The sequence below is a fragment of the Stegastes partitus genome, unplaced genomic scaffold, assembly GCF_000690725.1.
Source record: "Stegastes partitus isolate 25-593 unplaced genomic scaffold, Stegastes_partitus-1.0.2 Scaffold2681, whole genome shotgun sequence".
NCBI classification, from domain to species: domain Eukaryota; kingdom Metazoa; phylum Chordata; class Actinopteri; family Pomacentridae; genus Stegastes; species Stegastes partitus.
The window spans coordinates 2,490-17,830 of record NW_007580412.1 but is presented as its reverse complement, the minus strand read 5'-3'; the positions used below and the strand labels follow the sequence as shown (position 1 = coordinate 17,830).

General features: G+C 42.8%; 1 protein-coding gene across 1 annotated transcript; it reads right to left on the bottom strand.

Annotated features, from left to right (window-relative positions):
- Positions 1-332: 332 nt before the first annotated feature.
- LOC103375584 (phosphatidylinositol 4-phosphate 5-kinase type-1 gamma-like) lies at positions 333-15,026 on the bottom strand (the record flags this gene model as incomplete). Its single annotated transcript, XM_008305894.1, has 17 exons — positions 14,939-15,026; positions 8,947-8,975; positions 8,673-8,762; positions 8,413-8,543; positions 8,194-8,311; positions 6,413-6,565; positions 5,606-5,905; positions 5,077-5,285; positions 4,914-4,997; positions 4,318-4,366; positions 4,050-4,134; positions 3,780-3,950; positions 2,788-2,944; positions 2,601-2,669; positions 1,964-2,519; positions 1,219-1,293; positions 333-419 (listed from the first exon to the last, which is right to left on the bottom strand). Coding segments are annotated over exons 1-17 (2,451 nt in total), but the record flags the coding sequence as incomplete, so codon positions are not given.
- Positions 15,027-15,341: the final 315 nt, after the last annotated feature.

Genomic DNA, 15,341 nt, shown 5'->3' with positions numbered 1-15,341 from the left:
GAGATGTATAAATGCATTGTTGAACTCTTTTATACTTGAATGCTTCTTCCCAAAGTTCACTCCTTTAGCGCTTTTTGCAGTTTGCAAAGCAAGCTCCGACATGCAGCATGGGCAACCAGATCCTCATAGTGTCCTGGTGGCTTTATCATTAAAACCTGTCAACTTCTGTATATGCAGACAGCCTCTGGCTCCATTCTTCTCTGCAGTTACTGAAGAACAACAGAAACAGAAGATAAATATTAGAGACACTAACAGGACAATAGCAAACAAAAATGTTTCCTCATCTTTGTTCCGTGAATTAACTTCAAATCATGAATGAACTGTGAACCTACTGTCTCACTCTCCCCGTCTGAGCCCCTTCTGGACTCTGAGCTGCAGTGCAGAGGAGAGTACACCCAGCTCCGATCCTCCTGAGTCTGCTGTTGTCACGTACAGCCAGCAGAGGGCAGCAGAAGAAGAAACAACAAGAGAGGAGAGGAATTAAAGACTGACTAGGAAGAAACTGAAGGACTATTTTAAAGCTGCACTGTGCATTTTTGCATGTTTACAGCTCTAAAGGTGATGTCATGTATTTATGCATACTGATCAGTCAAAGTCTATTTCATTTCCTTTCATGCTGCAGAGATCTCCACAGCTAATTTCATTGCTGCTTATTTAGTTATCAATATTTCACGCTTTTTGTCTATTTAATGCATGAAACCAGATTTTCAAGAGCTTTAAAATGTTTCAAGTGCAGCTTTAATGAAAACACAATCTCCAGCATCGGAAAGTGAGATCTCATTCAAGGGAGGCATCGGCAACTTTAATCAGCTCATCAGCTCCTGTGTTATCTGACTGCTGCAGGGCAGACACATCAGGGATCACTACAGTTACAAAGCCAGTACAAGATGATGTTAACTGACTGCAGATTCAACATCCAAATAATTTAGACTACTGTCTACGAGCAACATTTCAGATAAGAGTGCATGCACCATTTAAATGCAAACAGTGGAACTTCAGAAGCAGCAGTTTTCATATGTAGTATCTTTTTTTTTTTTGCTGAAATCAGCACTAAATAAGTCATGAATTGCGCTGCAGCTTTGTTTTTAAACACTTCTGAAGATCCATAAGCAGCTACGCCCGTGATAGTCCCCAATGGAGCGGTTACCAGCAATGCAATACATGTAGAAAAATCTCCTAGAGTTACAAATGACTCTATCTACCTTGGTGGTGACTTACATTGTAACTTGAGCTAGAGTTTAGCTTACGACGGCCAAGAACTGGAGAGTACACCCAATATCTGCCGTCTGCGTACTGATGGATGGATGGGCACACGCACACACAGATGAACACACAAGTGTACATGATGTGTAAACATGAAAAGAAAGGGATTTGAGTGAATTAATATACAAAAAAATGGAGATATACATGAGATAATGTGAGATGATAGAAGCAGTTATGACAGAGGAGCAAACGGAAAGAAAGTGAATGTAATAATGAAACAGAAATTCCCACAAAAGACAAAGTCGTGGAGAGCTGTGAGTGACATTGACAGGATGTGTGACTGCAGATCGACAGATATAAATCATGCTGTGCAGGAAAGAAAACCTGTGTTTTGCTGATACATTCAAAAGCATGAATTACGGCTGGTGGCAGCCTCATGCTGCAGAAAAAAAGCATTTTGCACAGCGAGAGCAACTCCCATAATACGTGCACACTGCAACACACACGGCACCCCCCTCACCATCATAACTCTACCACGCTGTCCTGACTGGGCCACTGCGAAAGACCCAGTAGACCGAGGCAAAACAGAAGGAAAACGATCTTTACTCCCTGGAAATTGAGTTATTCATAAATTCAGTGGTATGATTCACCTTTCATCTCATTTTGGTTTGGTTTACTTCCTGGTTTATTATCTCACTTTAAACATTTTCACAGGGATAAAAACAAAACAAAACGCTGAAGCAGGATAATAGAAACTTACAAAGTATATGTCGGAAACCTGCACCTCCCCGTCCAATGAGTTGTGGCTGCTGGACACAGACAGCTGATTGCACGACATATGCGGCGCCTGCTGAGGCACCTGAGGGCTGGGAGGGATGGAGGAAGGCGGCGTTGAGGGGAGGTGGTGAGAGGAGGTCTGGGTGGAGGAGCGAGGAGATGCCGGGCAGATAGGAGTAAATGCAGAGGCGGGAGGGAGGTTGGAGATGTTTGGGGTCGAGGTGGGACGTGTGGATGGCGAAGCTGGATGAGAGACCGGAGAAGAAAGAGCGGACGACTGAGCTGCTGTCGGTGAGATGAGCGGTTTGGTGGATGGACGGATGGATGAAGAAAGTGTGGAGGATGACTGGCCGGCAGGCTGAGCAGCGGCGGAGGAGGACACAAAGGAAGGAGGAAGGGTAGCTGAGGATTGAGCAGAGGATGGACTGATAGAGGACGGAGTGGATGAAACGATGCCTCGAGGCGGACGCTCAGGTGATAGATGGCTGGGGGAGGCTTTTTCTGTCATCTGCGTGAGCTCTGTGCTCTTTGGGATTTTACTGTACGAAGAAAGACAAAGAACACCGTTAAAATACGACAAAGACAGATGCGGACATTATAGTCATATTTTCATCCTGTACCTGAGCTCCACCTCCACTGTTATGGTGTCCTGTCTTTCACCGTGAATCTCAACTACCTCTTTTTGCGACCTGAAAGTACACGAGAAAACACAAGGTGTGAAAAGCAGAGCATGCATGAAAGCAGTAGAACATTGTCAGAGGTCAAATATATTGTTGTGTATATATAGAGAAATACAGTTATTGTCACCTGGCCATGTTTGGGGAATGCATTTGTCTCCTGTAGCGCGGGTGCTCCGGCGTATCGAATGGGGTGGTCGGTAGTGAGTTGTTAGACGACAGAGTGGTAGCAATAGATGCTGTGGTAGCGTCTTCAAATGAAGGAGGAGTGCAGGGAGGCTCTCTCCCTGTGAGGCAAAATTAAGTAAGAGATCAGGAGCCATGTGCAAGAGAGATGAAAAAAAAACATGTGAATAATAATAATTAACCAAACATAACTGCTTTAACATAAACCTCTCCTGATTTCAACAGCCATCAAAGTGCACAACACCGCACAGCTGTTCTGTCTGAACTCTATGCATCTTATTCTTTCTAATTTACATTCTATTAATTCGCCTACCCCCATTAGTGAGTATGAATACAGACAATAAATATTACATGTCTGGACTCTGCTGTTAACCTTTGTACTCGGAAACTATTTTTAGGATGCCAGCTACCTCTTTATCTCTATTGTCATTTACGGTATCACTTTTCTGAAGCCTTTATGCATATCTAGTCTTGATTTATTAGTCTATCTTTTACTTTGTTTCTGTTTTTATTGCTGCTACGCTGCCGCTTCATTTCCATTCCTCCACAGGGATCAATAAAGGTTCACTTTAAAGAGAGCACTCAGGCGCAGCAGACAATTGAGGCTAACAGTGTGCCAAGTTCAGAGAGGCACCAAGTAACAGGGAAACAAAATCAACGCCTTCAACTTCAGTCTTAAGCTTCTACAATTTCATTCAAGTAACATTAGCACGTCCGTGGACGTTTCCACACCAGCCTTAACCAGAGGGCAGCTAGCCTGGATAAACACTGATGAATGCTGCATGGCCAAACAACTCTATACCGCCGGGTTCAGGTGACATGAAATAAGAAAACCCTTTATGCACACTGTGGGCAACGTTTTACTGGTCTTATCAGCAGATTTTATATCATGATTGTGTATCACTACAGACGAATAAAGTGCAGAAGAAGTCGTACCATTATCCTCCAGCATGGGGAAGCTGCGAGCTCCTCTCAGGTTCTCCAAGTTGTCCAAGTTTTCCTGCCGATCGTCAGTCAGTGAAGGACGATGCCCAGCTGAACTGGCTCCAGCGCTGGACTTGGACAAGAGCACCCCTCGCCCTCTCTTAGATGGAGACGATCGCAAAGCTGTGAAACCAGGACAGGGTAGACTTATTCCCGGCAAGTTGGATAAAAATGTTTGTTGTCATTTCTTTGCATGAAGTTTACGGACACGTGTGAACTCACAGCAGCTTTTCCTGAAGACAATTGTGCTGCAGAATTTGTAGAACCTCTCAGCATAGAAGCCAGGTCTGTGGACTGAAACTGTGTCCTGTGACGGAATGAAGGCAGCAATGAAACAAAGAGACAGAATCAAGATTGTTTTAATTATGTTTCACTTTTTCTAAATGTTAAAACCTTTTTGCCAATTAGATAAATTACATTGAAAAAATTGACACGGTTTGTTTTTCTCTGATTCAGACTATTGGATAACAGCTATATGAAAGATACTCACCCCGTCATGGATGAGAGATTTCCAAGAGTGCTCCAGTTTCTTAATCAGTCTGTCAGACAAGACAATTAAATTATTTATTCATTCAGAGGCTTGCTGTGGTTACCTGGCAACTCAATACTAAATCAGTGGCTACAATCCTGATTGCAACAGACTGGATTTCATGTTTAGGCCTATCACACGTCTTAGTCTTTTAATATTCCTTGTAGACGCATTATGCCAGGGTTACTGTTTAACCCCAGCCTAAATACATCTTGACTTTGAAGCCAGAGAGAAAATAGATTGTTGTCATTTTATGTGTCCAAAGAGAGTCAGACTGAAAAGGCAGTAGAGGTGTCATGAAGCACAGTTTAAACACTGATTTATCATAAAATTAACTGTGACACGTTGCATTTATTACCATGATATTATGAGACCCTTGTCAAGAAAACTGTTGCCATTCAGACTGGCACTAATGGTTTTAGTCTTAAAACCACATTTCCCACAAATCCTTACGCTTATAAAAGACAAATGGTGCAAATTCTGCTCCTGCCTTGTTTTTTGTTTCTCCTTGCCGTGTGAACACTGTTTGAAACGCACCACGTGGATTGACCACGTACCTGTAGGACTGCAGGATGTCAATAATTCCAATAAACAACAGGAGGCGCTCTCCTTTACTTCCCACAGCTGGAATACCACCCATCCTAGAAAGAGAAGAAAAGTGATGTCTTGTGTGGATTTGATGTGATTAAAAAGGGCAAACATGATGAAACGGTGACTCACGTGTCATCGTGGTCCAGTGTGTCCCTGCATGTGGAGCCTCCCTGGATGGACTCCATGGCGGTGGTGTACAAGGCTCTCTGCCCCGCAGGCTTCTTTTCATCCCCACCCCCTGCAGGCGAGCCCTGCGACTGCTGCTCTCGCTCCGCTTGGGTCTTGTTGTGAACCCCGAGCAGCAAACTGTAGTCCATAATCTTAAAACTCTCCAGAACCTGGCGTGAAACACACACAATGTTTCAAAGCATTTCCAAAGCTTACAGGATTATTTGAATTTTATATGTGTGCATTTCTTTTCATAGCCTAGAGCAGGGAGAAAATTAGCATAAACAACTTCTAATTCCCTTTCTCTCCCTTCCCCTCTTCTTCTTTATTTCTTTTAATTGTGCCTTAATTTGCCTCCTGTGTATTTATGAGTGTGCTGCTGAGCAGATACCGTGCAAGTGGTCGGCTTCATTAAAATAAAATTAAATGCAGTGTTATTCTTCTCCTACAAATAACAGGTCATCCACATCCTCGCTGTTGTCTCTCTCACCAGACAGTCTCTTTGCAGCGTTTTGACCAGAGCGCTGAACGTGTCCTGGTCCAGAGTGAGGCCTTCGGGAACATCACTCAGAAAGTCCAGGTCTTTAAAAGTGGGCTTGGACTTCTCCCTTTCCTTCTTGGATGCTCGTCTCTTGTATGTGGAGCCCTTCAAGTCGAACTTCAGGTGCATGCGTACGGAGCGCGGTAAAATATTGTTCATCACAACAACTCTGATGTTCTTGCCGCCACACTGGACACAATAAAGGCCAAAGAACTTGGGCAGCAAAGTCCGGGGGTTCTGGTTCAAGTTCTGGAGGTGGGAAAAATTAGAGGAGGAGAGAATACAGTGCATTAGAGGTTAACCCGGCATGCGGTCCATGTGTTCCTCCCCCAGTTGCTTGCACCTGGCAGACAGCGTGACCCATCCACAGGCCTCAGCCCACACCTGTGTGTCTCTGCTGTGTGAACACTTAACCTGTTAAGGACTACTTAGCATGGGTCTCTGCTCTTCCTATCACAAAGCCGCCTGTTTACGTCACCGCTGACTGGGGCCAACCACAGGGGGTTAGATAAAGAGGATAAAGATGACTAGAAGTTTCAGCTGCTGCTTTGCTCCTAGGCATGTGCTCCTGTAAACACCTCACGCCCACACACCCAAAACTTCACCTATAAAATATTACAAAGCCTACAGCAAGGTTTCATTTTCTGAATCCTCACAGGCGCAGAATGGCAATATTGGCTGTGTTTAAAATTAGTACACATTAGCCGCAATATAATGGAAAGGGTTTTAATGAACGAGATGCTTAGTTTTTCTTACCATGTAGTATCCAGGGAGCAATTTCTGTAGAAACTCAGCTTCCTTGTGCATGACAGTTTTGATGATGAACTCATCATCGCGGGTTACGTAGAATATGGAGCCACTCGCTCCTGGATTTGTCAGCTCAATCAGTGGCTCATTACATAGAGAATACTGGACAAAGACACAGAGAATAAACACATTAGAATTTAACCTGATACCTCGCCTCAATCTGATGCACAATCTGAAAAAATTGTTTCGACATTTAACAGCTGGATCCGACTGACTCATTTTTTTTTATGCTCGTGTTGCACATTTTGAAAGAACAATCTGATAATTTGTGTAATTTCATGTCATGTTAGATGTTTGTTTCACACATGCCTGCACTCATCCCAGATTTATCACTTTTTCGGTACACGGCTACAGACTAATACATCCACCCACTCACATGTCATCGCTCATCAGCACCAAAACGAAGCCTCGTTTAGAAGCAGAAGTGTGGGTAGTCTGCTGACTTTTACACCCTATTGGAGTAATTCCAATGAAGTTAATACCATAACTGTGCAAATGTTACATTCACTCACATATTGTTATTACTGCACCCTGTGGTAACTAGCAGGAATTAAGTTTAACTAAAGCTAACCACATTAAACTGTATCAAACACTCCATTAGCATCAGTGGACTCAATATCTACTAGTGACATGAAGCTACAAGGATTCTGCACATAATTAGAGGCTTCAGCTGAAAAATAAGATGAAGTGCCCATTGCTTGTACTTAAATTGTCCGACCAAGTAATTCAATTTTCAGTGGCTTAGTGAACAAAATGCAATTTGCTAATACTCCACTCCTCCCCCAGCAGCCCAAACACACAAACACAAACTACTCTGGCTGTCTGCTGCAACTACGTGGAATTTAAAAAAGAAAGCTTTAGTCTCCTAATCTCCCTCTGGCACAGGTAGAACGTGAGCTTAAGTGTATTGCTCAGTACGCTGCACATGTGGGTGTGTGTGTGTGAACCCTGACATGCACAATATGTAAAGGCGTGTGCAGCAGCGTGCCATTGTGTGCTCGCTTGTGCAATTTTCCTTTTATCTGTATGGCTGCTTAATGATCATCCACTGAGCAGCAGAGATCTGAGCGTGTTTTTCTTTTGATAACTCCATTGATGTCAGACGAATGCTTGCAGAGAGAACTTCACACGCGTTTATATTTAGTTTACGTTATGGTGCATCATACAGCATGAATTATTATCTAATTCAATTACACAAAGCCAAACGTTTTTTCAGATCTCTGATTTTGTTGGTCTTGTTGTCATCAAGTTTTTTCTTCAATCTCAATTTTTCAATACCTAATATACATTTGTAATGTAAAACACTTAAATATTACATGTTGATTTATTTATTTTTGTCAACATAAGTATATTTTTTGCATAGTTTTACAGGTGAATGAAATGACAAGTAATTTTAACATCGTAAAAGGGAAGAAAAATGAATAAAAAATGCTTTCAAACGGCTAATTTCAGATAACTGATTGGAACAATATGCACATCTACTGCCACCAATTGACTGTAGTCTTACTATATGAATAATAATTGTAGCTGAATGTTATTAAATAGGAGGTCTTGGCCAGTTTCATATCATTGCAACCAAACTACAGGGAGCCCAGCATATTACAAGACAATCCTCCAAAACAAGAGGCAGAAAGCAACACATAAAGTGGAAAACTCTTCTTTAGTGCTGATGCAAACCCAAAGGGCCAACATCAAACACATAACAGATCATCAGAAAATAAGCATCTCACCAGGTAGTCATCTGGTCGGATCCCAAACAGCTCTCTGAAGTAGCGGAAGGCCACAGGGGCGTAGGTTTTAAACCTGAAGTCTGGGTAGTGGTGGGCTGGTGTGAGGTTACTGCCTTCGCTGCATTGAGTAAACGTAAGACAACCAGGGTGAGTAAAGGAAGATGAAAGATTACATTGAATATTTCGTAGACACGAGCACATCTACCCATGCAAACACACCTGGGGAAGAAGATGCTTTCAACCACGTAGAAGTCCTGCATGAGGACATCTCTCTCAGGCTTGGAGCTGAGATTGCCAACAGTGTATCCAATACCCAACTGGATAGCCCCTTTCAAGGCAGAGGAGGTGGTCTGGAGGCGGAGAACAAAGAGACGAATAACAGAGTGAGGTGTGGGTGGAAAACAGTGCGTGAAATCGTACCCAGCAAACCCAGAAAAAGTATTTGAAACAAAAGACAAAGACAGGGAAGAAAAGCCCACTTTCTTATATGTTGTTTCTCCGGAGGCATCGACCCTCCTGTGGCCAATCTTCTTCTCATGAGCTTGGCCCGCTCCAAATGGGGACGGCATCTGCCACAAGGAAAGAAAAGGGACAAGTAAATGCATGTGCGGTGTAGGTACTGCATGTTTTATTTATTGTCCCATCCGAGGTTAAGTTAAAGTGAACCATGCAGCAAACCCATACAGACAAAAGAAGGGAATGAGAAGTCACAGAGGCAGACGGACGGGTGTAAAGTGTGAAGTAGCCTCTCACCTCTGTTATCTGAACCTTCTTGGCTGAATCTGCAGACAGAGACAAAGAGAGAATGTGCAGGAGAAACAGGTTAAGAAATGAATACATTGGTACATTATTTAGCAAGAGTTAGTGGTTTAGCAGGGTATGCTAGACTTGGCATTCAATGCAGATGTCCTGCTTTCGCCCTCATGCAACTGTGGTTCTTGCTGAACGCTAAATGTAGCTCCAGCGCATATAATAAGTATTTACCCATCCCAGGAAGCTTTCCATTTTTATTGCTTTCAACATTAAATCACGTTCAATTTATTTGACAAGAATTTACAGAAAAAGACTCCTTCATGTCAAAGTGCAAACAGATTTCTACAAAGCAGTTTCAATTAAAACCAAATTTAAAATGTAAAATAAGTGATGGTATTCATCCCCTTTGCAGCAACTCGCCTACTTCAACACAGGTGCAGCCAATTGGTGTTAGTAGTTACTGAAACAGAGATCATCTGAGGGCAGTGAATGTATCTTCGATTGTAGTATAAAGACACCTGTATCTGGAAGGTCCAGTCACCAGTGAATCAGTATTTCGGACTATAACTACACCAAGAGGACGCATTTGAAGGAACTCAGTGAAAAGTTCAATAAAACGGTTAAGTCAGAAGATGGATATAAGAACATTTTCAAGTCACTGAATATCACTTGGAGTACATTTAAATCCACCAATAAGAACTGCAAGGAATATGGCACATGCATAAATCCGTAGAGCAAAAAAAGAAGGCAGAAACATGAGACATCTATGGCTCCTCTGAAGGAGTTGTGACTGTGCATACAACAGCTCTTGCCTTTTCTCCACCAGTCAAAACTTTGTGGCCGAGTGGCAAATAGAAAGCCATTGTTGAAAAAAAGCTCATGTGAAATCTCAGCTAAAGACTTAAAAAAAATGTTTGTTTTTTAAATAAATTCTTGTCAATAGAGTCAGATTATACTGACCATGATTCACTGTTGAAAAGCAACAAACTGGGAAAACGTCCAGGGGTGGCACTGTAAACAGACCATAAATGATACATGACACTACAACAAAACCGATTCAAACTTTAATCGAGACATTTTCATTTTCCTGTTTTTTTGTTTTTTTTTAAAGGGAAAATGCATAATGCATTTATTGCGCCTAATGCATCTAAAATATAATTCACCAGCTTCCCTTAACCTTGTTCCAAATCATTTTGCGGTTAACTCACCAGCAGAAGAGTTCAGTCCCTACAGGTTACCAATTCTTTGATAATCCCAAGAGAAAAAAAGACATTCAACAAAACTGACCAAACCAAATTGACTTTCAGCGGTCAGACGACTGCAAAGTGCAGCCAGTGTTTTCTATTCCTGGATCAGCGAGATTTGTGCAGAGAACGTAAAAACTCTATTGGATTGACTTCCTCTCTAATCTGAGTGCTGTCATTGGCAGAGGTCTACGGATCACAAGACCGACCAATCACTCGCAAGGATTAAGGAGAGTCTTTCCAACAGACATAGAGGACACAACTGGACTGCGTCTGTTTAAGAGGATGAGGGAGCAGGAAGGAAGCGAACGAGAAACGAGACAGTTCACAGAACTTCACAGCACCACAAACTACTTGGTTTACATCATCATCATGCTAACTTTCAGTTTGTATGAGGATGAAGATTAGGAATGCGCTGCTGACAGAGCTGGGATAATGAATCTTTAAGCCATGTTAAAGTACTCGGCACACACTGTAGCAGATGTTGCCGCCGCTACGGCATTACAGGACACAACAACAGTTCATATACAACAAGATAACGACTTCTGTGATGGGTCAGTAAAAGCAAAAATGACAAGATAAATGACAAAAATACAGACTAGCACGCAGCATATTTGATCTGGATAACAGTAACTTAGTATAGTACTCTTGGGCCATGTATCCTATAGAAGTGTACACCCAGTCTGAGTATCTGACTGCTTTACAAAGGCAACTACATTATTCAGAGACTACACTGACTACTAGGTCAGAGCAGCAATGCTTTGAGCTGACATCAGCTTTCAGACATGCTCCTATGTGGAATGATGTTGACCCTGTTAACCATCTTAGTGTAGCATGTTTGCATACATGCATTTGCAAATAAACACTAAATACAAAGCTCAGTTTAATTTAATTACCATTAATTCTGGACTATAAGCCGCTACTTTTCACACACTTTAAGCACTGCGGCTGAAACAATGATGCAGCTAATTTATGGATTTTTACGATTTTTACAAATTTGCCTTAAGACGAAAGTGACATCGAGAGTGACGACGAAAGAGAGACTGAGAAAGTGTGTGACAAAATAATTCTTAGGCTGTTCAATTCCGACACTGAAGAAGACGACTTTAGTGGTTTTAGTTTGCAGGAGGAAGATGGAGATCAATGACTTTTCCTGGTAGTCTACTGTATTTTGTATTTTCGTAACCAGCCGTGTTACAGGCACGGAAAAAAGTATTTACGGTACATATTTGTGTATGTTACCGGTACGTATTAACTAAAAGTTAAAAAAATCTTTCTGTGAAAATATCTCATGTTACAACGTGGACACCTGCAGCTTATAGACAACTGTGGCCTATATATGTCCATCCATCCATTATCTATACACCGCTTAATCCTCATTAGGGTCGCGGGGGGGCTGGAGTCTGTCCCAGCTGACTCAGGGTGAAGGCAGGGGACACCTGGACAGGTCACCAGTCTATCACAGGGCTACATTTAGAGACAGACAACCAACCACACTCACATTCACACCTATGGACAATTTAGAATCACCAATTAACCTCAACATGTTTTTGGACTGTGTGGGAGGAAGCCAGAGAACCCGGAGAGAACCCACGCTGCACAGGGAAAGAAAGATCCCAGTGCCCCCATCGGGACACGAACCGGCAACCTTCTTGCTGCGAGGCAACAGTGTTACCATGCAGCCCGCCTATATATGTACAAAAGATATTTCATTTCTGAAGTTAGTGGAAACCGGAAATTACGGGAGTTGTTTGGTCATAAACCAAAATATGGAGCAAATTTAAATTTAGGTCTGGTGATGGTTCTATGTTAAAATTCAGATTCATCGCAGTGGGCGGCATGGTGTCGCACTGTTTAGCACCTCACAACAAGGAGGTTCAAACCCGCTGGTGTCGAGAGTTTGTATTTTCTCTCTGTGCATGCGTGGAGTTTCTCTGAGTCCTCCAGCTCCCTCTAAAGATAACAGATGGCATGGTAGGTTAATTGGTGATTCCAAAGTAGACATCGGTGTGAGTTCTCTCTGTGCTAGCCCTGCGACATACTCGCGACCTGTCCAGGGTGTACTCTGCACCTTGATCCCTGTCAGCCAGGATAGACTCCAGCCTCCAGCCGTGTCGTGACCCTCCACAGGATAAAGCAGGGACAGCTAAAGGATGAATGGCTCACCACAGTGCTTTCAGCTCATCACGTAGAGGACAAAAAATGTATGCATCATCTCACATGGCAATCTAGAAGTTGCTGACACGTTTCATTTAAAACCACAAATGTGAACCTCATGATGGCAACGCAGAATAAGTTAAGCGATCACCACAGTTTCATCCTCTGGGCCCCACATATGCACCACAACATTTACTGACCGTTCATTCAATATGAGGTCAGATGTTTTAATTAGGACGAGAACGACACAATAACAGCAAAAACTGACAGTGTAATTAGTGGTTTTTCTGTGATATATATACTGCGATATAAAGACAATGCAGGCATTTTCACCAGATGACTTGATCTATGCTATCAAAAATAAAAAATCATTTTAATAAAGCTGAAAAAGGCCATTTCTCATATGGTGTAATACTGGCAAAGACATTCAAAACAGTTCTATGCTTTGGATGGGCTTCAGATCTCATCATGGTGCTGATTTAGATCATCAAAAATAATTAATTCTGTTGCTTCATGTGCTGGCAACAATTGCAAGATACTGTTGACAGACTGCCTGTTTTTTTTTTTCCTCCAGCATTTCCATACAGCTGCCATTGAATTTCTTTTTGCAGGCTTCCTTTTTAGTCTTTCCCTCCTGTTCTTCGCTCATTTTGCTGCACGTGTGGATCCTGCATGTCAACACACTCAAAGCTGTGTAAATAAAGTTATAAATAAAATCTCAGTGTTTGCAAGAACCCTTAAATCAAACTTTCTATAAGACAGGCTTCTCTTGAAATGTGGAGATAGAAATGAGAACAGTTTTCTTTTAGCATCAAGAAGCAAAAAAAGTTGTGACATGATGCGTTTGACTTGTCGTACTTCACACTGCCCTTCTTGCAATGCAACTATTGCACATGCAAACATTGTGATGCTGACGCTGAAACGATATCTTCTGCAGCTCTAGTTGTGACCGAAGTGGTGGACTGACTGACAAACAGATGGATACTGTTCGCCGTCCCGAAAAAACAAAGATGAGAAAATGCTGAAGAATGTTTTCGTGCATGGAAAAACGTTTTAGAAAAAAGGGATTGCTGCAGAAAGTGTGCAAAGATAAGTAAATGAAAAACAGGACAACAAAATACTACATGCAATTACACAAACAAAAGTGGAGCTATATAATTTCACAGATTTCTTAGTTTGTGTATCTTTGTGGGTCCTTTTTAGAAGTGACAGAACTAAATGCCATGTCTCTCGGCAGGCTGCCCACACCTGCAACCGGCAGATTAATACTGCAACAAAGCCTGTCAGGCAGAACAATAGACAGGAGCATCCTGGGACAGGCAGACACACACACACAGAGTCTCTGTGGGATTAAGGTCAGGCCAGAATAATGTGTCATTGAGCTGCAAGCAACAAACAGGACAAACTCATCGTGTCGTTTGTGATTAGTATGTGGGATACGGGCTACCTGTAAGGCAATTTATTTTGTGTTCAGTGTCAGAACACTAAGGAAACATACACTCGCTGAAAGGCTCACATCTTATAATGAAATTTGTGTCAGTGTTAAGAGAAATACGCCTTGAGGCCTGTGCATGTGTGTTATAGCAAAGAGGATTAGATCTTTCCTTTATCAGCTGAGAAAATGGCGGCCTGTTGCTGTGACATTAATGTGACACTAAACACAGGAGTAGATTTTGATGCCCAGAGGCTTTCTGCCTACAAGTATAATCTGGTAGACTTAATAACAATCATCCGTGCACAAACATCTACTGTAACCGGGCGCGTACGAGCACGCACATGCAAAGATAACTTGGCGGAAACGCTAAACTGACGTGGATCACATCTGCTTTCTTCACTGTAACATTTCCGCGTTAACAGCATCAACCTGCCATGCACGCCACATGATATCTGCGGCCATGACATCCACAGCGGTGCTTGGAATTGATACAAGGGATTAGTGTGTGATTTATGTTATAATTCCACATCAGATTACATAAGGCACTCTTCAGATTTAGCCGGGAAGAGGACAAGAGAGATGGGAAGAATTATGACGACACAGAGGAGCAGAGAAGAAAAACAAAATGACACCTGAGAGAGCAGGTTGTTTACAAGGAGATGCTCAGCAGCCCTTATTGTCATGCAAAAACTGACTGTAAATCCTGCATGTACATAAACAGCTTGGGATAAATAACCATCATAATAATGATCCCAGCTCTTGTGTAGTAGGTCTAGAGGGACTGTGAGCACACATCTCTAATGGGGACCTTGTATTTGTGCCAAACTGCAGTGAGCTACTGACACTTACAGCTGACTGGAATCTTGACACTGTTATCTAACCAAGGCATTTATTATTCATTGCCACAGCTTTGTCCTTCTTAACCAGCCTATTTTTCCGTGTCTTAGTGGAAAAATAAATGTCATGTAACCTTTAAAGTCTGCTGCTTTTACACACACAGTGTAATTGCAGGGTAGGATGCTGCCCACTCATGTCCAACTTCCTCTGCTCACTTACACCTCCTGTCACCGGCAGATGGGTTTAGATAAACCCACTAAAAAATATATCTTTGTTTGTTTTTTTTTTTTTTTTTTTTTAAAGTGAAAATCATACGAACCGGTGTCCCCGAAGTCAAGCTGCAGACAGAGGCCGGCGGCCGCTGCCTCGCTCCCGTCATCCCCCGTTTCCGCAGTCCCGCCGTCCATGTCCAGGACGGTTTCCCGACGACGCTTCCTCACTGAGAACCACAAGATGCGGCGGAATGCGCTTCGAAACAGTGAAGGAATCCTGTCATTTTTAAGCCCCGTTCGGTATTTGCCGCTACCACTGCAGACCACAGGAGTCCACGGCGCGGAGACGCTCGGAGGCAGCGGTGCGGATCATCTCTGCCGCTGCTGTGCGTCACTTCGGCTCACGCACAGGCTGCTGCTGCTGCCGCTGCGCGTGCCGCCGCCACAGCATCATCAGAGAGGAAAGTCAACACGACAGAGACCTGTGGGCACGCCCGCCGATAGGGGGGG